This window comes from Hypomesus nipponensis, chromosome 6, assembly GCF_054491055.1.
Source record: "Hypomesus nipponensis isolate SF chromosome 6, ASM5449105v1, whole genome shotgun sequence".
Taxonomy (NCBI): Eukaryota; Metazoa; Chordata; class Actinopteri; order Osmeriformes; family Osmeridae; genus Hypomesus; species Hypomesus nipponensis.
In genome coordinates, this window is record NC_140366.1 from 14,101,099 (window position 1) to 14,126,847 (window position 25,749).

At 50.0% G+C, this 25,749-nt stretch overlaps 1 protein-coding gene across 8 annotated transcripts in view; it reads left to right on the top strand.

Moving 5' to 3' along the window:
• nrxn3b (neurexin 3b) overlaps nt 1–25,749 on the top strand; it is a 204,809-nt gene that overhangs the window by 23,178 nt on the left and 155,882 nt on the right. For 2 of the 8 annotated variants that reach the window (XM_084699951.1, XM_084699950.1), the window contains 3 exons: nt 16,132–16,433; nt 18,426–18,470; nt 19,905–20,066. In XM_084699951.1, coding sequence (XP_084556077.1) covers nt 16,132–16,433; nt 18,426–18,470; nt 19,905–20,066 — 509 coding nt within the window. Of the gene's footprint in view, nt 1–3,625; nt 3,653–3,783; nt 3,813–15,053; nt 15,109–15,638; nt 15,665–16,131; nt 16,434–18,425; nt 18,471–19,904; nt 20,067–25,749 lie in introns of all 8 variants that reach the window. The other 6 variants (XM_084699955.1, XM_084699957.1, XM_084699958.1 and 3 more) reach the window with 6 other exon arrangements.

Below are 25,749 nucleotides of genomic sequence, written 5' to 3' on the forward strand. Positions count from 1 at the left end.
GGGACTGAATGAGTGGATGAGTTCATATTGGGCCTTTACATGTTTCTAAAAACAGACTTTACTGACAGTAGGGGAGGTGTGGGACTGACCATGTGAATCATGATACACCCCTGATCTGGACATACACAACACCATCATTGCTCAGAAGTGTGTGTGTGTGTGTGTGTGTGTGTCTGTGTGTAAAAAGTGTGTGTTTGTTTGTGTGTTTGACTGAGTGAGAGACGAATGCCTCTCCTGTCCCTCCAGGCCACCAGTTATCTACAACATGTTCCCTGGGTTCCTCCACACGAGGCAGTGGATGTGAAAGCTGCACCATCTGGTAATCCCGTCCTGTACAGGCGCTAGCGGGAGACTTGACAAGTGGCCTCTTCAGAGAGGAGGGAGGATGGGAGCGGGGCGGGGGATCTCTCTGTCTGGCTGCTGTCTGTCGAGACGAGACTGTGGAGAAGCCTGAAGGAGGTCCTTCTAATGAGGGCTGGAGGAGAGAAGACAAGCCCCTCCTGCATCAGCAGTGGGCTTTGGGGCAGTCTGTATTCCTCACACTATTCTCTCCAGCTATTGATCCCCCCAGTAAGTGTGTGTGTGTTAGACCCCAGATGGGGTTCTGGTGTCTCCAGTCCAGGTAGCTAGAGTGGGGGCTGGGCTCCACAGATGGGCCCGACAGGCTCCCAGTGTTTTCCTGTAGTTACCGACACATCTGTGGTTCATCATGCCTGCTAGCTGAGATGGGGGTCTTTCCCCATGTGGTGCTAGTGCAACACCAGGTTTATTAGTACAGACACATTATGTTCTTATGGTCGCTTTTGATCACGGTAATGGAGTGTGTGTGTGTGTGTGTGTGTGTGTGTGTGTGTGTGTGTGAGAGAGAGAGAGTATGATTGAGTGAGTGGGTGAGTTTATGTTTGGCCTTTACTTGTTTCCGCCAGCATACTTTCATTCCTGTGTGTGTATGTATGTGTACAGTACTGAATTGGACACAACTCAGGCAGCAGTTGAATTTTGTTTTACTTTAGCAGACAACCAGGCCACAACTCTCACAGTTAGTCAGAGTGACCTTATCCATGGTGCTGCAATCCTGAGAAACAGTTGGTAGCTCTCCATGGTCCTGAAACACAACACTGTTGCACACTGCTGCATTCCCTTGCTGAGAAAGTGGGGGCATCACTTTCAAAGTAGCTCAGTATGTACCTTTACTTTCACAAACGTCATCCTTTTAATGATTAAGTGTCCCTCTAAAGGCTTGTCTGCCATCTCACCTAGCTAGGGTACAGACTCTATCCCCCTCTCCTCTCCTCTTTCTCTCTCTCTCTCTCTCTCTCTCTCTCTCTCTCTCTCTCTCTCTCTCTCTCTCTCTCTCTTCTCTCTCTCTCTCTCTCTCTCTCTCTCTCTCTCTCTCTCTGTTCACCTTCCCTCTCCACTCTCTCTTCCCCCTTTCTCTCTCTATTCCCTTAATGCCTCCTGTCATCACACTTTATTAGTTTAGCCTTTTTTTACTAGTAATGTCACAGATCACAAAAGAACCCCACAGACCAGCACTTATACCCAACCTAACTTCCTGATACCCGACCTCACTTCCTGATACCCGACCTATTTTCTTGATACCCGACCTAACATCCTGATAAACATCAACTTATTGTCTTCTTGCCTAAACACTAGCTTCCTGTCTTCTAGTCTATACTGTCCATACATCCACCTCCCACGCATCCCTCTCTCCCTCCTTCCTGTTGCCCAGAGCACTAGTGGTGTGGGCGGTCTGTCCAGGGAGTGGTGTGGGCGTGGTGGTGATGTGGGCGTGGTGGTGGTGTGGGCGTGGTGTGGGTGTGGTGGTGGTGTGGGCGTCTGTGGGCGTGGTGGTGTGGGCAGGTGGTGGTGTGGGCGTGGTGGTGTGGGTGTGGTGGTGGTGTGGGCGTGGTGGTGGTGTGGGCGTGGTGGTGGTGTGGGCGTGGTGTGGGCGTGGTGGTGGTGTGGGCGTGGTGTGGGCGTGGTGTGGGCGTGGTGGTGGTGTGGGCGTGGTGTGGGCGTGGTGTGGGCGTGGTGTGGGCGTGGTGGTGATGTGGGCGTGGTGGTGGTGTGGGCGTGGTGGTGTGGGCGTGGTGGTGGTGTGGGTGGTCTGTCCAGGGGGGGCTGATTCCAGAGTGTGATGGTTTTTCCGTACCGTAATCCTCTTTTGCTGATCTCCCCTTGTCCATCTGCCCCATCCCATTGCCATCTATTTCGCCTCCCCCACTCTCTCTCTCTCTCTCTCTCTCTCTCTCTCTCTCTCTCTCTCTCTCTCTCTCTCTCTCTCTCTCCCTCTCTCTCTCCCCCACTCTCTCTCTCTCTCTCTCTCTCCCTCTCTCTCTCTCTCCCCCACTCTCTCTCTCTCTCTCTCTCTCTCCCTCTCTCTCTCTCTCTCTCTCTCTCTCTCTCTCTCTCTCTCTCTCTCTCTCTCCCTCACACACACACACATACACACACAGCACTCATCAGATTAGGTTCATGCTCTGTGCCACTGCCCATCAGTGTCTGGGTAGTGAGGGTGTACCCCTCCCTAGCATCACATCCAGCTGTCCTCTTTCCTCCTCTCCTCCTCCTCCCCTTCTCCTCCTCTCTGGACCATCTCCCTCAGAGGTTCTTCTGGAAGGATTCTTGTGGGGATAGGGGGCATTCATGGTGGTGTTGCATGTTTGTAATCCCATGGAGATTTTTTTTTATCATTTTGTCTTTTTGGAGTAATCCCTAAACTGTAGGTCACTGGCTGTCTGACTGCCAGGAGTGTGTGTGTGTGAGTGTGCGTGTGCATGCGAGTGTGTGTTTGTGCGCTGGAACCCAGACTCCTCTGTGTGACTGGTAGAACAGTCTGGGGCCATTTTACATTTCATTCATCTGACACTTTTATCCCAGAAGAACCTAGAACTATGTACTGATGATTGTGGAGATCTCAAACTATAGTACCAGAGCTAGATGTTGTGGCTGTAGCTCAGTGGTTCGAGCTTTTGACTGCAGATCAAGACGTTGCAGGTTAGACTGACCCTTTGTGTGTTGCTGGAGATGAAAGCGTCTGCTAAATAAAAACATGACTGTATTATCCGTCCGACACGCTGCTCGTCCTCTCTTACACACAGAAATGTGTGTTCAATATTTCACTCATCTTCTGTTCATCACTTAGCTCTCATAACAGCTGACCTGGAAAGCACATGGATATCTCTCTCTCACTCTATCTCTCAGAAACATGCACGCTCTCTCCAGTTCTCTCTCTCACACACACACACACACACACACTATCACACACACATGCACACACTCTCACTCACACACACTCTATATCTCACACAGACACACACAAGCTATTTACCGAAAACTGGTCTGTGGCGTTGCCCAGTTTACGTCACACTCTAACCCAATGACGTCGGTGTGAGTATCATCCGGTATGAAGGCCTCCTGTTGTCCCCTCCCTATCTTTTCATCCCTCTCTTTTCAGTTTTTTTTCTCTCCCTTTTGCCCTGTTTCTCCTTCTATATATCTGTCTCTATAATTCTCCCACTCCATCTCTCTCTGTATTCCACTCTTCCTCCCTCTCCCTCCCTCGATCCCTCTCTCCACCATAACAGTGGGTGTACTAAGCAGGGATTAGGAGCGATTGGAGTGCTGACGTTGGAGCTCTTCCGCCAGGGCCTCTTATCCCCTGCCGTACCCCAGAGAGGGCTCATTCTGCTGGGCTACTCTCTCTGGTCTGCCTGGCCTCCCCAGGAAACAGCTCCACCATGCCTTATCCCCGCTGGCTTTAGTGCCTGGCCCTGATAGATGTATGGCTGGACCCTGGAGGGTTTTCAGTATGGCTTCTCTCTCTTTCTCTCTCTGGAGTGGCTTCCTGGCAAAGCTTCTTCTTCATGCTCTATCTCTCTCTCTCTGTTTGAAAGAGGTAGGAAATGTATTTGCTTGCTCTTTCTCTCTCCCTCTCTCTTTCTTGTTCCACTCCTTCTCTTTTTTGCTCTTTCACTCTAGCACTGTCTCAATCGCTCTCCTCTCTCCCTCCCCTCTCCTCTTTCTCTCCTCTCTCCCTCCCTCCTCTCTCTCCCTCTCTCTCCTCTCTCCCTCCCCTCTCCCTCTTTTCCCTCCCTCCCTCCCTCCCTCCCTCCCTCCCTCCCTCCCTCCCTCCCTCCCTCCCTCCCTCCCTCCCTCCCTCCCTCCCTCCCTCCCTCCCTCCCTCCCTCCCTCCCTCCCTCCTCTCTTTCTCTCTCTCTCTCTCTCTCTCTCTCTCTCCCTTCCCTTTTCCTCTTTCCATCCTCTCTCCCTCCCCTCTCCCTCTCACTCTCCTCTCTCCCTCCCCTCTCCCTCTCTCTCTCCTCTCTGCCTCGCTCCCCCCCTGTCTCCCTAACATACTTTGTTGTTGTGAGTCAGAGGAGGACACTGTCGGCTTGAAATGACCTGAGTCACAGAAGCTGATGAGTAGCAAACCTCTGCAGAAGCTCTCCTCTCTGTGTGAAGGACTCCATCGCTGACTCACTTTGCTTGCCTGCGTTTGATAACAGATGCAAAGAAAGGTCAAAATGGCCGTCTTTGATCCTGCGTGGACAGTTATCCTGCTAGTGGGCGTGTTGGGGTTGGAGGGGACCTGTTCCTCGAGCGTTCCTCACCATCATGTGGGTTCTGGTTAGTTTTCTTCTCATGGCCCTCTCTCTCTCTCTCTCTCTCTCTCTCTCTCTCTCTCTCTCTCTCTCTCTCTCTCTCTCTCTCTCTCTCTCTCTCCTATGGCTGTCCCTTGCTCCAGCCAGCCACTGTGATTAATACATAAAAGGAGAGATCTCTGATAGGCTTCTCAATCAGCATACTGGAGACTTTATCCTGCTCAGTTAGATCACCACGTCAGCCTTTGAAGTCAAACTGCAGAGAGGAGGAGAAAGAGAGAATAGAGAGCGAGAGATTGAAAGAAGAAATGAGAGAGGGGGAGGGAGATGGGGAAGAGGGGGGTAAAGAGAGAGGGATAGGGTTAGAGGGGGATAAAGAGAGAGAAGAGAACGGAGAAGGGGGCAGAGAAAGATGGAAGTACATTTGAGATGGGAAGAGGAGTTAAAAGACAATGTCAGTGAGACAGGGAGACAGACAAAGAGGAAGGAGCGAATGGAGCAGAAAGGAAGAGAATGAACTGACAAAGAAAGAGAGAGAGAGGGGGTGGAGTGAGAAATGGAAGGAAAGAGAGGGATGGAGAAGAGGGTTGGGAGAGAAAGAGGGAGAGAGCAGGAGAGAGAGAGTCAATGTGTGCAGTGCTGCCCTCTGGGGATGAGGGGAATATTCATAGCGGCGCTTGTTTCAAGTTTGTTGATAAGCTAATATTTGATTTTCCTTCTCCCTCGTTCCTGCGCTCTCTCTCCTCCTCTCTCTCTCTCCTCCATGATGTTCTGTGCTCCCTTTGTTTGTTTGGGGAAGTGAAGAGATAACCGCCCTGTCAATAAGAGCTTCATCTCAATCTCTCCTCCCTCTTTCATCCCATCTCCTCTCTCTCTCCTCCTTTACTCTCTTCCCTCCCTCTCTCCTCCCTCTCTCCTCTCTCTCCTCTATCCTCCCTCTATATATCTCACCCTCCATTGCTGCTCATGTGCCGTTCACACAGAGTGAAGGATCTTGGGAGTTGTAGTTTTCGCAGCTTACATTGAGACATTTTGAGCGATGGGTCACAAGAGAAAACGCTGTAGAACACTGGACCACTGCCAGGGTGGATTACAAAACATACACACACTCATGCACACACACTCACTCACACACATATACTGGTACGCACAAACACACACACACACACACACATTCACTCTCAAACACACACACCCCTAAGCTGTACTGAGACTTCTATAGGATGACCGTTGGGTGAACTGCTATAGATGTGCTCTGAAGACTTTGACAAGGCCTCACTTATCATCTCTACGTCATCTCAACAGCCTTCTCCTCCCCCTATCCCTCTCTCTTCCCCTCCTCCCCATCCCCCTCTCTTTCATCTTCAGTCTGGTCTTGCGACAGAGGTCAACGTACTGCACCTTAGCAGAAGTTAAGAGGTAGTAAATTGACTAACCGTCCCTCACGCCCCCCCCCTCCATCCCCCTCTGCATGCTTAGGCAGCTCCAGTTGAGGTCATCTTTCATCAATTGACGGTGTAATAACCTGGAGGGTTTATGCTGGGCCCTGGCCTGTGTGTCCTCTGAGGAAGTTGAGGAGAGTGTGTGTATGTTCTCTGAGGAAGTCGGGAGACTGTGTGTGTGTGTGTGTGTGTGTTTGTGTGTGTGTTCTCTGAGGAAGTCGGGGATAGCGAGGAGGAGACAGACTCTCTTTAGCAGCCTGGCCAAACACAGAGTTTTATCAGTACCCGGGCTAGTCTATGGTCTGTGTGTGTGTGTGTGTGTGTGTGTATCGGGGACGGGCCTGTTTATATTACCCTTGAGACGGTTGATAAGCAGTCCTCTGAGCTGCTGTCTGGCTGGATCGCTAGATCTCCTTCTCTGTCTGGCTCCAGAGCTCCTCCCATCCCCCAGACCTCCCTCCAGACCCCCCCCAGTCAGCCCTCTCAGTCCTGGGCCTGTCTGGAGGCCCCTCTCTCTAGTTCCTCTGCTGTCTGACTCCTATATCCCTCTCTTTGTCCCCCTCAGTCTCTCTCCCTCCCTCGCCCTCTCTCTCTCTGTCTCTTTCCCTCCCTCGCCCTCTCTCTCTCTGTCTCTCTCCCTGCCTTGACTCCTCGACCCCAGGATGGAATTGTACGGTGTCCCGTCTGTGACATAGTTCTCAGATCTCAGGAGAGAGAGAGAGAGAGAGAGAGAGAGAGAGAGAGAGAGAGAGAGAGAGAGAGAGAGAGAGAGAGAGAGAGAGAGAGAGAGAGAGAGAGAGAGAGTCTGCCAGGGAGGAGGGCCTGTTCGACTAACCCCGCACAAAACACGGGGACACACACACCCTCGGATGCACACACACAAAAGCCTGTGCACTTACACAGGCATACAGTGAACACACATGCACACAAAAAGCCTGCACACTTTACACACACATTCAGTGAACGCCCACGTACATACACACAAAAGCCTGGACGCTTGTATACATAGTGAACACACACACACACAGAGAACGCACTCACACTCTGATGCACACCCACCAAACAAGCCCCCCCACACACTGGGTTGTTGCTGTTGTGTTTACAGACAGACATTTTGTCTTCACAGTGGGAAGGAAACAGAGCAGACTGGTTGTGTGTGTGTGTGTGTGTGTGTGTCAGCACAATATGTGTGTCTGGACAGTATGTGTCCGTGTGTATGCAGAGTGTGTGTGGGTATGTCTCGGCAGTGTGTACGCCTACAAGTCCGTTCTGGGGGGCGTTGACAGCAGACCATACATGTGGGACCACCCTGCACACACACCACCCTGAACACACACCACCCTGCACACACACCACCCTGCCCACACACCACCCTGCACACACACCACCCTGCACACACACCACCCTGCACACACACCACCCTGAACACACACCACCCTGCACACACACCACCCTGAACACACACCACCCTGCACACACACCACCCTGCCAGCCAGTACCCAGCCCACACTAGCACACACACTCCATCCCTCCAGGGGAAACACACACACACACACACAACCTTCCGCCAGCTGTCCCATACGCACATGGAGGGCACTGGCCTGTATACATTTGTGTGTGTTTGAGAGTGATAGTGTGTATGTGCGATTGTGAAAGCATTTGTGTGTGCGCTGTTGGCTGTGCGTGTACAGTACCGGTGGAGGGTACTGTGTGTGTGATTGTTCAGCTCTTCCTGTTAGCCTGGGGTCCACAGGTTTGCTGCAACAGAGTAGCCTGCTAGCCTGTTAGCCTGTTTACTGCTAGCCTGCTTGCCTATTAGACTGTTTACTGCTAGCCTGCTAGCCTATTAGACAGTTTACTGCTAGTCTGCTAGCCTATTAGACTGTTTACTGCTAGTCAGCTAGCCTAATGTTCTCTGCTCATCTGCTAGTCTGTTTCCTGCTAGCCTGTTAGACTGTTTACTGCTAGTGCTAGTGCTGCTGGTGTTACTCTCTGTGAACCCTCCAACATGGCCTCTTGTTCTGGAGAAAGAAGCCGATGGAGGGAGGGAGGGACGAGAGAGAGACGGGAGAGAGACGGGAGAGAGATGGGAGAGAGAGAGAGAGAGAGAGAGAGAGAGAGAGAGATGCTCTAAAGGTTCTTAAGAGTGAGTGGTCATCTTCACACCTGCACCTCATTAAGATAATAAACTGTTAATATCATCCTCTCCTTTATCTCTCCTCATCCCTCTTCTCGTTCTGTTTCTCCCCCTCTCCCCCTTTCTTCTCTGTGTCTTTCCCTCCTCTCTCTCTTTCTCTCTTGCTATTTGTCTTCCCCCCTCTCTACATTCATCTGCCTGGTGATTCATCCCCTCATCTTTCTCTCCATCTGAGTGTCATCGAGGAGAGTCATTCAGCTCTCCAGCCTAATAACTGCTTCTGAGATGGAGAGAGGATAATGTTATTGACTTCCTAATATCCCTTGCCAGATAGGGTGTGTGTGTCTGTGTGTCTGTGTGTGTGTGTGTGTGTGTGTGTGTGTATGTGTACGTGTCTGTATGTGTTTAACTGCATGTGCTTTTGTGTGTGTGTGTGTGTGTGCCTGTGTACGCCTGTGTGTGTGTCTGTGTGTTCAGACGGTCAGATGCAGAAAATCCCCATGCAGGTAGGACAGCAGCTTCAGGAGGGATTAAGGGGTCAGCAAATGTAATTGTGTCATGATGGAATCAGCTCATATAAGTGCCTCCAGATGGAGTGAAAGATTATCACAGTCCCAGTAATGGCAGACAGAACTGTTACAGTAAATATCACTTTAATCAGTGACTCGATGGTAAATGATTCTATTTACCTGTGGATGAAGAAGGTTGATGTGATTGCGCACAAATAGGATTTTTTTAGGACAGGTACAAATAGGACAGGCACATGTGTTTTTTGTACACTACAGTATGTATGCTCACATCTGCACACACACACACACACACACACACACACAAACACACAGCAGCTATCAGTTGGATGGATTTCAGGGACAGAAGACTGGTACGTGTACATGTGTGTGTGTGTGTGTGTGTGTGTGAGTGTGGATTGTTCTATAATTTTAGAAATCCTGACTGGGGGGGTATCTGGGGAATACAGAGAGAAAGTGGTTAGCCCCAGCACAGCCCTCAGCCTCCTGCAACCTTTACTGATGCACGCTGAGGTGGAGATCGAATGAGGGAGAGAGGAGAGAGCGAGAGGGAGTAAGAGAGATGAAGGGAGAGCGAGAGAGCGAGAGAGCGAGAGAGAGAGAGAGAGAGAGAGAGAGAGAGAGAGAGAGAGAGAGAGAGAGAGAGAGAGAGAGAGAGAGAGAGAGAGAGAGAGAGAGAGAGAGAGAGAGAGAGAGAGAGAGAGAGAGAGAGAGAGAGAGAAGAAAGGGAAAAAGATACCGTGGCATTGTGACTGGCCTGTAGCGTACGTGTCAAAGCCACGTGAGCAGTGTGTGTGTGTGTGTGTGTGACATGCCTGTGTGTCAGTAGTGTTACAGTCTCCCTCCTCATGCTTTCCCATACAGAGTTCTCAACCTGAGTGTGTGTCAGTGTCGAAGAAGCTTGGATGAGACAACCTAACAGGATAGAACACCTTGTTTTTCTGTCTGAACTTCAAACCCTTCAGTAACAGCAAGTGATGGAGAAAGAGAAGGGGAATGCTTTTTTTCTTTTACCCTGAACTAATGGAGGACTGTACCGACATATACACACACGGACACACAGTCACATAGTGTTTAGGCTACAGGCTACAGCTGGTTCTAACTGGATTTAAAGGCACAGTAAAGTCTGGAGTGAGTTTCTTTCTCTACCTCTCATTATCTGTCAGGGCCCCAGAAACATCCTCTTGCCAGTGACAGGGGACTTTACTGGTGCTACCATGCATGGATGAATCAGATGAGTCATGAGTAGATGACAGTGGAGCCATTGTGCCACCACCTGATTGGCTGACACCAGAGGTGAAAGGTTAAATAGGGTTCTAAGAGGACTGCTTCTTAACAGCTGTAAACGTGTCCGCAGTGACACACTAGGGTGGGCGATTTTTCAAGTGCTCCTATCAACAGCCGTCACTGCTTCAGACTGTGTGTTCTGCAGTTTACGGGTAGTGGTGTTACGGAGCGTAGTTGATCTGTGATTCGCAAACACACACACACAACTAGTGGTGCACAAAACCCCCGGAACTCCCTGAATCTGGACGCAAATCTGGAGTGAAAATATACTCACTTAAATGTGTGCTGTGTTTTTCTAGTGCTAAAGGTTCATTTGAGTATTTACAAGCACACATTTGCTCTGACCACCTACAGTAGACCATATGCGCATGTCTTTTTGTGGACTGATAGAACAAGCTGTTTGCAATAAAAAGAATCCCGTGAATGTTGAATCCCGACAAATCATTCCAGGATGCTCGTATTGCAAAAAACAAAGAAGAAGTAAAAAGCGCAGCGAAAGTTCTTGCTAGCTGAGGAGTGGACGATGATTATTATTAATAATATTCAAATAAAAAGCAAAGTTAGATCATTTTGTGTCCTTTATTCCTGATCCGAAAAATATCCGATCCGTTAGTCAAACCCGCTGTTTGATCCGAACTGTGAGTTTAGTAATCCGTTGCACCACCGTTTGTGTGTGTGGGTGTGTTTGTTTGCGTGTGTGTGTGTGTGTGTGTGTGCACGTCCTGACAGAGAGCGATGTGGGGAGGAGCAGGCCAGGCCTGCTGCTGACAGGAGAGATAATGGCCAATCAGACGCCTCTACGATCTGGATGACTGACGGGCCTCCGGGACCGCCTGTCATGCTCCGCCTCCTCCCGCAACACACACACACACAGACAAGCACACACTCATACGCACACGTGCACACACACACATATGCATACACACACACACACGCATATACACACTCACAAATATACACACACATGTGTAAACACACATGCACACATATACCCACACAGGCATGTTGAACCAGTGAGTAAGGATCTTTCAGAGAGAGACAGCAGCTTGTGGAGGTGGAGCACTCATCCAGCATCTCATCCATCCCTCCCTGGTGTCTCCTCCCCTCTCTCTTTCTCACTCTTCACTCTCTGTCTCTCCCGCTTTCTCAAGGATGAAGGATGGATGAGCGCAAGGTGATCTCATCCCTGCTCTTCTCTGCTCTTTAAACATGGCCGCTGCCGTTGCCCATGCTGTAAACGGCCTCAGTAACCATACAGCAATCAGCCTCTCTGTTTCTCTTTCTCCTTCTCTCACTCCCTCTCTCTCCCTCTCCCTCCCTCATCCTCTCCCTCTATCTACTTCAGTATGCGCTCTGCACCATTGCCTCGCTTGATGGGATCGGACCTCAGGCAGCATTCCCCCATCCCCCTATCCCTCTCCCCCTCCCCCCACCTCTCCTTCCTACTCCCCCCATCCCATCCTTTCCATTCCCTCATCCTCCCATCCCTCATCCTCCCATCCCTCCTCCTCCCATCCCTCCTCCTCCAATCCCTTCTCCCCCCTCCCCCCCTCATCCCTCCTCCTCCAATCCCTTCTCCCTCCCCTCATCCCTACTCCCCTATCCCCTTGTGCTTCCTCATCCCTCCTCCCCCCATCCTTTCCCCCTGTTCCCCGAAAACAAGAACTCTGAACCATGCTTTTGAGTTTAAACAATGGTTGTCTTTCTGTCTAAGTAGTGAAGAGCAGCCTTATGCCTTACCCGCACATGAGTGTGTGTGTGTGAGTGTGTGTGTGAGTGTGTGTGTGTGTGTGTGTGTGTGTGTGTGCTGCTGTGAGTAGGTGAGGTATTATCTGGAGAAGTAAGGTTTATCTAAACCCACAGATTAAAGTGCCAAGGGAACTGTGCTCCTCAATGCAAGACTGCTAGGCTAATACTGTCTGTCACTCTCCTTCCCTGGAGACAGGTGGGAACTCTCCCTCTATTTCTCTGTCTCCCTCTCCTTTCCTGTCTCCTTCCTTCTATCTCTCCCTCTACTTCCCTCTCACCTTCTTTCTCTCACTCTCTCTGTCTCCCTCCGTCAGTTGCATAGAAGTTCTGAAAGATCAAAAGACAGACACACAGGAACATTCTACATGAACTTGCCTTGTCACAAATAGAGCTGTCACAGGACTGACAAATGTGTCCACAGATACTATACAACTTATTAATGTTGATGTTCACTCCCTCGCAGATGTTGTCGCTGCAGATGTAATCTCTTTGTGGTGAAGCATGATTTACTGGGAGTGACATCATCCAGGATGGCCCTGATCTGAATTCACTAGCTGCCCATTGTCGAGCACTGGCACAATTTGCGTTAGCTTTAGCAGCGATAGCATTTGCAGTCTGTTTGATAAAAAGACGACTGGCTCAGATATGCTTCCCACTCATCCTCTTTTTCAGTGAGGAGGAAAGGAGGGAGGGAGAGGAGAGAGAGAGAGGAGAGTGAAAGACTAACTGAGTACATCTTTAGTCACGATTTAGCCTCACTGTGTGGGACGATACAGTGCCAATCCTCCACAGTCCCCACTCCTCCTGGGTGCTTGACGATTAGCTAATAACACAGTTTAGCCTTTCTATTTTTAGGCCTGGTGTTTCCAGTCACAGCTAGAATGTGTATTGTGGGAACGTGGGCACATGTTTGGCAGGCTCAACCAGAATATTTTAACTCTTACCACAGCATTTCGAATGTCAGCCTAGCATAGCTCAACATTGCGTAGCCTAGTCTAGCCTAGCCTTGTCTAGTGTAGCCAAGTGTGGCCCGCTAATGCTGGCGGACCAACCCAGCATCCATCTTTGCAGTGAGGCTAATGGGTTTGGCAGCCGTACAGCTGTTGAAGCGAACCCAGTCTTTAGCTAAGTCTCTCCCACCAACGCCTCATCATTGAGCTCATCTGTTTTCTTCCTGAGTACTTATCAGGGCTTCTCAGCCCGACACCGCGAGCAGGGACTGTAATACCCTGCGCTGATCAGCAGAAGGTCAGGGTCACAGATTCTGACTCGAGGGGTCCTGGAGGTCAGGCTGGGGAATACGCAGAGGTGTGGGGATGCGGGGGGAGAGACGGGGGGAGGGCGGTATAGGGAGAGGACATGGAAATGAAGAAGCTAATTGCTTCCAGTGGATTTTGATATCAAGCCCCCGGCAGTGGACGGCTTGGCACGCGGATGGAATATTGATGACGGGTGAAAAATCCAGAAATGACCTGCTGTATGATCGATATGTAACCCTACAGTGTGTTGGCTGGGTGTTCACAGACGATACACACGCACACTTTCACACACACACACACACACACACACACACAGGCAGATGCACACACGCACACACAGGCAGATGCACACACGCATGCACACGTACACACACGCAAACACACATACAGTCGCACACACACACATGCACACGGATACTCAAATACTCTCACACAGACATGCTTTCCCTGCACTCAATACACTAGAGGTTCCGTGTTTTCTGTGGAGAACAATTCAATACTAGCTATTAGTAGTCAGAGAAATGACGATTCTTATAGTCTAATTATTCGGTTACAGTTTACATTAAAGTATTGTAATTTTTAACACAAATAACCAAATTGGATGTGTGAGTAGCCTAAAGCAGCTATGCAGCAAAAGTAGTTAAACCAGCAATCTGAGTGGCAGCCCTGGTTTTAAGGGCATCAAATTGTCAGGGCGGGCTTTATACGATGATGGACAGATATTCAACAGTAACGTAATCAACCACGTCACCAAAGAGCGCTTGGGTTGAATTCGTTTTCAACAAACAACATATTACATTGCTCTGATTGGTTGTAGGTCTATCCAATTGAGCGAATAGGCTTTTTTTCCGGGTTTGGTTGAAACATGCCCCATACTCACAGCCCAGACTCATATTCTGACTAGAATTATGAGTATGACAACGTCAGGCTGGTGAATTTGCACTGCTTTGGTGAAACTCTATACATTGTATATAACATGAGAAAGGCCTCCCCTATGAGTCCCTCAGTGATATATGTTTCTAGAAAGCTTCGCCATCAAGGTAAACAGTTATTCATTAATCATTTGTGAAGTGCGTCTCTCCCAGTGATTTAAACGCAGCCTGGAGTGACATTGGAAGCCCTTTGAAGATGGATGCTTGTTCTGAGTAGGTTAGGAGACTACATAATGAGCTTCACACAGATAAGTTACACACTAACATTAGCTCTGCTATCATTGCTGTTTTCCTCCAGCATTCAATATTTGCCATTGTGTTGTCGGTGACTTCGATGTTGTATGGTTTCACTGAGAGATATTTGAGGATGTTCAAACTGCTGGCTGTCATGATGAAGGCATGTGTGATTTGAATGGAGAGATAGGATCAGGAGATTCCACTGGGAGCCCCCCCCTCCTCCTCTATTCCCTCGCTCCTCTCCTCCCCCTCCTCCTCTATTCCCTCGCTCCTCTCCTCCCCCCTCCTCCTCCCAAAGCCATCCTCTCCTCTCCTCTGCTGTGTGAGACCGTTCTGGGCTCCAGGAAGTGAGCTCCCTGACCTGAATCCTCCCTAAGCCAGCCTGCTCTCTTCCTCCTCAGCAATACTATCATGTTTACTAGGAGCTCAGATGGAGAAACTCCAGCACAGACCTCTTCTATTCCAGCATGCACTGCAACCCCCAGTTCCCTTTATAGATTGTACTAAGCATTACAGCTGTGTTTTGGTAGATATCGATCCTTCGGAAGGTAAATCCAAAATAATTTAAGCCTACGGTATGAGCACTTCACAGCTTCGTAGCAAGAGCGTAACAGACACAAACCTTAATGAAAAGAAAACACATCTATTACACAAACACCACGAACACACACACACCGAGCGTGAATAATATAGTGTACACCATGCTGAGGCATTGATAGATTCAGGGCTCAGACTGCTCCGTCCTACTGGACCTCTGGGCTAGTAAAGAAGCAGGAGTCAGACCTGGGTAGGAAACCACGGTCTACAGCCTCACCCCCAACAAGAGAGAGAGAGAGAGAGAGAGAGAGAGAGAGAGAGAGAGAGAGAGAGAGAGAGAGAGGGAGGGAGGGGGGGAGGGGGGAGGGGGAGTAGGGAGAGGGGGAGGGAGGACGTGGAGAGGGGGTAGGGAAAGAAAAAGGGTAGGAAAAATAGAGGAGAATTTGCCCTGTCCTCTCTCATGTCTGCCTGTCTCAACTCCCGCTTCCTTCCTCTCTCTCTCTTCCTCTCTCTGTTCCTCTCTCTCTTCATCTCTCTCTTCCTCTCTTTCCACCTCTCTTCCTCTCTTTCTTCCTCTCTCTCTTTCTTTCTTTCTTTCTTTCTCTCTCTCTCTCTCTCTCTCTCTCTCTCTCTCTCTCTCTCTTTCTCTCTCTCTCTCTCTCTCTCTCTCTCTCTCTCTCTCTCTCTCTCGCTCTCGCTCTCTCCCTCCCTGGTAGGGAACTTGAGAGCGTAGACCAGGAGTCCCAGCGGTGCTGGAGTGCTGCCAGGAGTCCATAAAGGAGCAGAACTGCGGGGTGATTAATGTGGATCATTAGAGGCCCCCATCATGGCCCCCGTGAGCCATCATATGTAGCCCCGCCCCTGAGTTTTAAAATAATGTATTCGCTTAGCGGACACTTTCACCCGAAGGGATTTGAACCAGAGCACATCTTGAGGAGCAGTCAAGTGCTGTACCAGTGAGCTACACTCATCCCCAGCTGGGTTGCTCTTTGGTACGGTGTGATGAGAGAGAAAGTGATGTGAAGGTGAATCGTTGATTCATGGCTGAGGAAGGGAGGGATGTATGGAGTGAGGGAGTGATGTATGGATAGAGGGATGGAGGTTGGAAGGAGACTGGTGTTAGTGACCAGGCTCTGTTCTGTCACTGCTCCCCTGGGAGGGATCACAACAATCCCATTTGTTGAGGTTGTTTGTCGCTGAGTCATGCTGGGTGTGTGAGAGGAAAACTGCTGATTCAGCGTCTTCCTCGCCCCTCGCTGCTGTTCAGTTTGCTCCGCTGTCCGAATCTGTCGAGATTTCCTTTATATGATCATGTACAAACGATTCATTCTGCTGACAATTTTATCCGTACAAACCTCGACGAACATTTTAAAAAAAGCCTCCAACTTGACCGTGTTCCTCTTGTCGTTCTCCGCAGCGAGGGAGGAGAACGTGGCCACGTTCCGGGGCTCGGAGTACTTCTGCTACGACCTGTCCCAGAACCCCATCCAGAGCAGCAGCGATGAGATCACGCTGTCCTTCAAGACCTGGCAGAGGAACGGTCTGCTGCTGCACACGGGCAAGTCTGCCGACTACGTCAACCTGGCGTTGAAGGACGGTGCCGTGTCGCTGGTCATCAACCTGGGCTCCGGGGCCTTCGAGGCCATCGTGGAGCCCGTTAACGGGAAGTTTAACGACAACGCCTGGCACGACATCAAGGTCACGCGCAACCTGAGACAGGTAACCGCGGGCGACGGACCGGGAGTGGTCGAGGATGATGAGGAAGAGGAGGAGGAGAAGGAAGAAGATGAGGATGATGATGAGGAGGAGGAGAATGATGAGGGGGATGAAGTTGATGTGCAGGAGGATGAGAAGGCTGAGGAGGAGGATGATGAGGAAGTCTTTTGATTTGAATATAGTTTTGAATATAGTCTTCTGTCTTTCCACGCACTCAAAGGGCTTTTCAACTTGAGTAAGGGGTGTCACATTGAGATTTGTTGTTCCACCGAAGCGTATTAAACAGAGTTATGAGGGTGACATGATGACTGAGAAGGTTGAGTTATCTCTGCTTTTTACCAGATGCACTGGCTCTTAATTCCTCCCTCGCTGGGGTAGTGATTATGGAGAAGCGTTGAGCCTGTGATGGATAGAGTAGCGGAGATGTCTGTGTTCTCTCTTCCTTATCTTGGAGTCTCCTCCTCCTCCTCCTCTCCTTCATTTAGACGTGTCTGGGCTCCTGTCCTCTCTGGAATGACGGTTCTCTTAGAACCGGCTCTCTCCTCCCCCTCTGGGAGAGACCGGTAGCCTTTAGAACACAGCAGGACGTGCTTTCTCCTTGTTGGCGGGCAGAAGAGAGGACTGGGGGCAGCGGAGCTTCCTGTAGCTCAGCTGTCTGAGGGCAAGCTGTCCGACGGCCTTCTGATAAGTCGAGGAATGAGTTTGAGTCTGAATGTACCCCACAGAGGGTCAGATGTCAACCGAGCTGGTTCATACTGACAGTGGTGTGATGTCAAATGATAGGAAGACATCGAAACGTTTCGGTGACGAGGTGCTGTTAGATATTGAACATGGGCACTTCTTAGAGATGACAGATGTTTGTGCTAGACGGTTTCCCGGCGGCCCAGCAGAGCTGTGAGGATGTGCCGGATGGTCACATGGGGTTGATGTCATGCGATCGATCTGTAGCAGGACAGGTGAGGAGAGGGAAGGTGGCAGGAGAGGGGAGGCGAGAGGAAAGGAGTGAAGAGGAGTAAAAAAAGGAGATGAGAGGAGAAGAGGTGAGGAGCAGAGGAGAGGAGGAGAAGATAGGAGAGGAGGAGAGCAGGAGAGGAGGAGAGGAGGAGAGGGGGAGAGGAGGAGAGGGGGAGAGGAGGAGAGGGGGAGAGGAGGAGGGGAGGAGAGGGGGAGAGGAGGAGAGGAGGAGAGCAGGAGGAGAGCAGGAGGAGGAGGGGAGAGCAGGAGAGGAGGAGAGGGGGAGAGGAGGAGAGGGGGAGAGGAGGAGGGGAGGAGAGGGGGAGAGGAGGAGAGCAGGAGGAGGAGGGGAGCGCAGGAGAGGAGGAGAGGAGGAGAGGGGGAGAGGAGGAGAGGAGGAGAGCAGGAGAGGGGGAGAGGAGAAGAGCAGGAGAGGAGGAGGGGAGGAGGGGAGGGGAGCAGGAGAGGAGGAGGGGAGGAGAGCAGGAGAGGAGGAGAGGAGGAGGGGAGGAGAGGAGGAGAGGAGGAGAGGAGGAGAGCAGGAGAGGAGGAGGGGAGGAGAGGAGGAGAGGAGGAGAGGAGGAGAGGAGGAGTGCAGGAGAGCAGGAGAGGAGGAGAGGCGAAGAGGGGAGTACGTACGTGCGTTCTGTTTGTCCTGACTGTGAACTGGTGCAGGTAAGATTCCACAGGGCTTATGAAGAGACTTTAGATTCCAGAGCCCCTGAGCTGAGGGAACTGTCTTTGTTCTCTCTCTCTCTCTCTCTCTCTCTCTCTCTCTCTCTCTCTCTCTCTCTCTCTTTTTTTTCTTTCTTTCTCTCTCTCAATCCTCTTTGGAAGACACGCTTTGTTAGACAAACACTAACAAATCATTCATGGAACTAGTCATTCTAACTACTAACAGTTATCTAACCTAACTAATGTACTAACATCCTAACTTCTCCATCTTTGGTTTTTATTTTATTTTGTTTGATCCATCCTTATTAACAACGTTTTTGTTCATTATTCCTTTGATTTCCTTTCTTCCCCCCTTTTTCCGGAAAGCAATCTGGCATTGGACACGCTATGGTAAACAAACTACATTGTCTGGTAGATATCATTCTTATTGTCTTTTTTTGGGTTTGCCGTGTGTCCCTCTCCCCCTCTCTTCTTTTGCTTTACCTTTTGAGTTTCATCCTAGACACTCTTATCAAAAAATGAGGAGATGGGTTTGTATTACCAGGCTTTCTTCACTTTGCAATTTCCTCCCTCCTCCCTCCTCCCTCCCTCCCTCCCTCCCCCTCCCTGCTCCAGACCCTCCCACCCCTCTTTTCTCTTCTTTTTCTTTTTTCTTCACACTCCCGCTTTGACTTTTTTGTTCGTTTTTTTTTTTTTTTTTTTTTACCCCACATTGCCGCGAGGTTCATGGAGTCTCCGATCTACGTTTTGACCTATTGACCTTTTCCAGGGATTCTCTTCTTTTTTGATTTAAAGACCCCATTTTTTTGTGCGGACTGTCGTCCAGAACTGACAGAAGCTTGCCTCAATCCCACAAACAAGATGGCCACCTCAACCAGCAGGCAACCAAAACATCCCCACTAAAACAACCTAACCAGAGGGTTGATTAACACCCATTGCGGGAGCTCTGACAGTTGTTCCAAAACTCACTCTTGCGCATGGCTTGATATCTGTCACCTGTCACCTCTGACCTCTGACCTCTCACCCATAACCACTAACACTCTAACCAACTCACCTTCACTCACAGCCCCCCCCACCTCCCACCCTTGTGTTGTGGCATGCTGGTGCCAGTGTTTGTGTGTGTGTGTGTGACCGTGGTCACTGCCCTCGTCTTGCATGTGCATGTGCCCGCTTCCATCCACTCGCTGAAGCTTCGTGTCACGTCATGCATCACATCATGTTCTCCCGCCACATGTCCAGTTATACGTGTTCTGTGTTCTGGGAGAAATAGAAACCTTTGTTTGCACTTTTGTCAAGTTGAGAAATCTCCCTTTGTTGTGCATGAGTGTGTCTGTGTGTTTGTAAGAAAGTGTGTGTGATAGTGTATGAATGTGTGTATGTATGAAGGTGTGTGTGTCTGTAGTTACCGGAAAACCCCCCAAACCTAAGTCAAGTACAATCAGTTTGTCCTTGGTTGAAACATTTACTAACCCCCCCCCCCCCCCCCAACCTGAATCTTCAAAACCGAATGAGAATCCATTCTCTTACCCCCATCAAAGATAAAGAAAATATGCTTCCGCCATATTTTCTTTACCTGTCCTGTGAACCTATGACTAAAACTCATTCAAGAACCCAAAACGCTGTCTGATCCAAAACTACCTCTCCTACCTACGGCAGCTAGCCTACCCAGATAGCTGAATCAGCTGTAGAACCCAGAATCTAGAACCAAAAGAACATTCCGGAACAAAACCGTGTGTTCTAGAGCCCAGCCGCAGAGCCGGGAGTGAGGTGTGTGCGTTCGGGGAGCAGGAGTGGCAGAGCGCTGAGTGTGACAGGCTGGCTTTTGGATGTGCTCTCCCTGGACAGGTGACCATCTCCGTGGACGGCATCCTGACCACCACGGGCTACACCCAGGAGGACTACACCATGCTGGGCTCTGATGACTTCTTCTATGTGGGGGGAAGCCCCAGCACGGCCGACCTCCCTGGATCCCCCGTCAGCAACAACTTCATGGGCTGTCTGAAAGAGGTAGGAGGAGCCTTTAAACACACGCACGAACACACAGACACACACACACAGACACTAGCACACACACAAACACACTCTTCTGCAAGCAGTCACACAAGTTAATGGTACACTAACACACTGACACACCCCTACAAGCACAGTCACGTGCTAACAAGCACACTCGCTAATGCATTGCGCATGTATGAAATGTACTCTAGATGCACACTGTACCATCCTGCAGCATCCACTTAATCTGAATATTACTGGAGACGTGAAACATCAGCGTGGTATTTCCCCAGACACGGGAGACCAGGGAGAAATGAAATTGCTTTATCAATTAAAGCTGCTGACTCTGCAGAGATGGTCTCAGCCATTCAATATCCCAGCTTAATGCAATTCATAACATTCACAACAGTTGAGGAGAAAATGCCCCCAAAATGGGTTCTGTCATATGTAATTTGCCATCTCAGCTTGACTGCGGCAAATCTTTGCATCGGCCCTTGATCTGGCTGTGGAAGGCTGTAAACACACTGGATGCTGGGATGTTGTTTCGGGGTATTTATAATATTTATAATGCAGTTATTGACTCCCCTGCATGTGGAGCCCTAGCCGCTGGCTCCACCCTGTTCCTCGTCTGTAGCTGAGGCCAGTCCCTCGTGTCTCTCCAGATGCAGGACAGGGTGGGAACACAGGCTGTCTCAGCCGTGCTTGGGGAGTCCCACTGCAGACGTACTGTTGTGGTTATTAAACAGGAACGTGCGAACAAGCAATTTGACACGGATGACAGGTGACGCCTGGGTTTGGAGATCCTGTGTTCGGAGATGGTCATTGCGGGGGAAACTCCTGCTAACTCCTGTTATTCTCCTCATCCTTGAGTGAAGCAGCCTCTCTCAGCTGAACACTGAGTGTCAGTCTGTCTGTGGGGGGACGCCGGCACCCTAATTGTGTGCTGATGATTGCCATGATCACTATGGGGAGATTGACCTTTAGCTATTACCAAATGCCAGGAGAAGCCACTAGCCGTTCCATAATGGCAGGCGTCCATTAGTGACATTCCATCAGTTCTAGAACCACACAGACTTAAAGAGCAACAATTATGCAGCCATGTTATCAAATTAGTGTTTGTTTTTTTTTGCATTGAGAACAGTTTTGTGACTCTTCATACACAGATTAAACACGATCTCACACATGCACGCATTACTCTTTCTCGTCATCATTTCTCTCACTCCCTCTCTGTTTCTCCTTCCTTCCTTCCTTCCTTCCTTCCTTCCTTCCTTCCTTCCTTCCTTCCTTCCTTCCTTCCTTCCTTCCTTCCTTCCTTCCTTGTGTATTTGTTGGCTAAACCTCTCTCTCTCTCCCTCTTTCCCGTCCCCTACCTCTCTCTATATATATTTCTCTTTCTCCACTCTTTTCCTCATTCTCTTTCTACCTCTCCCTCTCTCTCTCCTTGTCTCTCCAACCTGTAATAAAAGGTTGGACAGAGAGGACTCTAATTTGGGTGATTTGTCACCCAGTCTGGACAGCAGGGACACCTCCCAAACATGCCCTTCATTCAGCCGGTCAAGCCTCTCTGACACAAACACACACACAGACAGACTCGCACACGCATACACGCACCCTTTTAGTGGTGGCATGGGGGAATGTAGAGAAAAGTCACCTTGTCTAAGTTATTTTATCTGGTGACTGAGTGTCGTGTGTGGTTGTGTCCTCTCATTGGCTGTCTGGTCCTAATAATGGTGGCCTGTCCCAGCCTACTAATGACTCGCCCTTGCTCCCTCCTCCTCCCCGTCTCTCCTCTCCTTCTATCCCTCTCTCTTTATGGTCCTGAACTGTGCTTCATAGGGTTGAATAGACTGCTGACCACACACACAAACACATCACACACGCAAGCACCGTGTGCCCTGTGCCAGACTGTTAGGCTATCTCTTTTTTTCACTCTCTCTCTGGATCTCTCTGTTTCTAATGTTTGGCCAGAGCACACACACACACACAGCCGATGGGTGTGCGGCTGCAGTAAATGTCTCTGCTGCCTGTCAGAGTATAAAAGACACAGTGCTGTATTGTGCTCCTCCTTCTCAGATGCTCCTATCCTCCCCCCTGGGTGATGGAGGGACCATGACGTCATCCGCACACACATCCACACACATCGTAACACACAGACACACACGTGTTCAGCCATGTGGGCAGACGCCTGGTCACGTGACCGGCGTCCAATCCCTGTCGAGCCAGCCTTCGTGATGACTCTGGCCCCTGGGCCCTCGTGGTGCCAGGACCTGGCTCTGCTCTGGGATACAGCTGGTGGCTCTGCAGCAAAGTTAACATTTGAGTCCTTCAGTACATGCTTTTATCCAAAGCAACACGCTAATGCTTCAAGAGAAAGTGCAGCGGGAGACGACGGATCAGAAGGGCTGGACTCTGACAGTGTTTCCGGGGGGTCTGGTCAGGTCGAGCTTGTGGCTTTCTGACCGGCCCTGCTGCTGGAGCGATCTGTCAGTCTGAGGAAGAAGGAGGGGATGGGAGTAGATGGGGGGGGGGGGGGGAGAGAGAGAGAGAGAGAGAGAGAGAGAGAGAGAGAGAGAGAGAGAGAGGGGGGGGGCAGGAAAGAGGGAGAGAGAGGGAGAGAGAGAGAGAGAGGGAGGGGGGGGGCAGGAAAGAGGGAGAGGGAGAGAGAGAGGTTTAGCCAACAACTACACATTGTGTATTTTCATACCAGCTATCCTCACACCTCACACTCTTGTCTCTTCCACCCTGGCCGGTGGCAAGTTACCCACAATGCCTAGCTGGGCTCACAACATGTAGTGTGACACACAAACACTACTTCTGGTGTCTGTGCGTCTCACAACACACATGATGAGCGGACCCGGAATGATGACATCACCATTGTCGCCACCCACACCTTACCTCCCTGTCATTGCCTACACGCCTTTCAAACGGCAACAATTTCCAATAATGATTATGTTTGGATCTGACTGTATCACATTCCCTCACACCCCTAATCCCTCCCATTTGAAATAACATTTACACACACAGGGCCATTGTTATATTGATTTGCGTCTAGGTGCGCATTAGTCTCTTTGTGTATCCGGAGAAGGAGAGAGAGGGTGAGACAGTTAGAGAGACAGACAGAAAGAGAGAGACATAGACAAACGTACACAGAGAGAGAAACAGAGATTAAGAGACAGTCAGAAACAGAGAGACAGAGCAAGAAACAAAGAGAGAGAGAGAGAGAGAGAGAGGGAGGGAGAGAAAAAAGAGAAAGACAGAGAAAGATAGGGAGAGAAGAGGGAGAGACATAGAAAGAGAGGGAGAGAAAGAGGGAGAGACATAGAAAGAGGGAGAGCCACAGCCCAGTGTTCCCAGTGTCAGCAGCTGGTGAGTGTCTTTACTCATGTGGAATTAGCTCCCCTTCCTCAACACAGAGGCTAAATCAGTACCAGAGGCTGCAGCCAGGGCTAAGGCCAGGGAGGATTCGCTGATTTAGAGTAGATTAGTGTGTCTCCTTCCTCTGCACCCAGGACACAATCAATACAGCATCAGGGAGGGAGATGGAGGAACCCAGGCTTTATGGACCCCTTACAGCCCCTGTGATAGTGGGATGGAAGAGAGGGGGAGCTGAGGGATGGAGGAGGTGAGGATAGGAGGGGATGGAGGAGAGGGCGAGAGGAGGACTGGAGGAGGTGAGGATAGGAGGGGATGGAGGAGAGGGCGAGAGGAGGACTGGAGGAGGTGAGGATAGGAGGGGATGGAGGAGAGGGCGAGAGGAGGACTGGAGGAGGTGAGGATAGGAGGGGATGGAGGAGAGGGCGAGAGGAGGACTGGAGGAGAGGGCGTGAGGGGGAATGGAAGAGAGAGGAAGAGTGTGAAGCGACAGGGCCAGAGCAGTCCCAGTCCATCCCTTTTTTAGAACATCATTACCATTAGTTTATTGATCAGCCAGGCAGAAGGCCCCATCGTATATACGGCCCCAGCGTTGCTAGCCCAGCTGCGGACCGGACAGGATCACAGCAGAGCAGGAGACACACAGCAACACCAGGTAGGGAGGGAGTCTCCCCAGTCTCTCTCTCTCAAGGTCGAGGAACGTGACAGGGAAAACTTTGGCTGGCCTGATTCAGGGAAAGTAGCACAGATGTTGAGGAGAAAGAAGAAAAAAAACACTGAGAAAAACATGACATTGGATTCAATTAAATCACTGAGAAAGTGTTGCAAATGATGACCCAGTCACTGGTGCTCTAACAGGTCCTGGCCCGCATTAAAAAGAACATGGCTCGTGCTATAAACCGAGCTGACAGGATTGGCTTGTTCTCCATGTCAAGGAGACATGACAGCCATACATAATACATGCAAGTCAAAATGTTACTCTGCACTGTAATCTACTCTGCTGCTTGAACCTGGGTGATTAAAATGTCATTAATTGCATGAGCGCTACATGGCCCTTTTAAATTAATGACAAACAGGGGTGGGGACGTTCTCAAGCACTTTATTTGTCACGCTCCATGCACTACTCAAGTGCATGTGTTGGTATGTGTGTGTGTGTGTGTGTGTAGACTCAGAGAGTTACACACGCGTCCAACCCTGACAGTGACACACAGGTTTGGTGAGGGTGTATGCCAAGCCTTTAGGACTCCCTCTGTGTTTCCATCTCCTGACGGATATTTACTCATCCAATTTCTCCTCTGTACTTCTTTCCTTCCTTCTCAATCTTCCCCCCCCCTAGTCTCTCCCTCCACCTTCCTCTATCTCCCCCCCCTAGTCTCTCCCTCCACCTTCCTCTATCTCCCCCCCCAGTCTCTCCCTCCACCTTCCTCTATACCCCCCCCTAGTCTCTCCCTCCAACTTCCTCTATCTCCCCCCCACCCCCCAGTCTCTCCATCCACCTTCCTCTATCTCCCCCCCCCCCCCCCCTAGTCTCTCCCTCCACCTTCCTCTATCTCTCTCCCCGTCTCTTCTTCTCACCCCTAAAGTCCCTTTAGGGGCACCTGTGTTGATTTACTGTCAAATCTTCCGGGATTATCTGTAATCCTGTGGCTGGCCGATCTGCCTGCTGACAGCTGTGCTTTCCAGCAGCACACATCTGCTTGCCATGCACACAGCGCCACCCCAAAGAGACTTCTTCAGCACCAGAAAAAAACATCAACAAAAAAAAACATTAATTTTCTGCTTCACTGGATTTCTATCGACGATTCGTCTCCCCTTTTGTGGCATCTGACTGGTGCAGTCTGGAGTGTCGCTGTAGGGATTAGGAAGGCTAGCTTTAGCATGGGTAAACACTGCCTTTGTGGGTGGGTCTGTTTCTGCAGAGGTATCAATACCCCCATTGGATGCTTTCTCTTCATTCTTTCCCTCTTTCAACTTAATTCCTATTGGTTGGAAATAGTCACATGGCGTTCTGGAATGTGCAGATTCTGTCACCTTCACTAACACTGGCAGATGTCCATGCTGACTCATCTGTTCGTACAGTAGCGTATGACTGTTTTTTCACATGTGGAACAAATTGTGATTTAGAATGTTCCTGGAACATATTGACCAGAATAAATAATGTTTCAGCCAACTATCAGAGAAATATATATAGAGAAAATGAAAATTAATTTATGTCTGGTCTTGCTTCCAGCATTGACTCTGGCAAGCTGTTTGGGAATACAGTACAAATGATTTGTAATACAGTAGATAAACTTCTCAAAAAATATGACCACATTTTGCCTTCTCA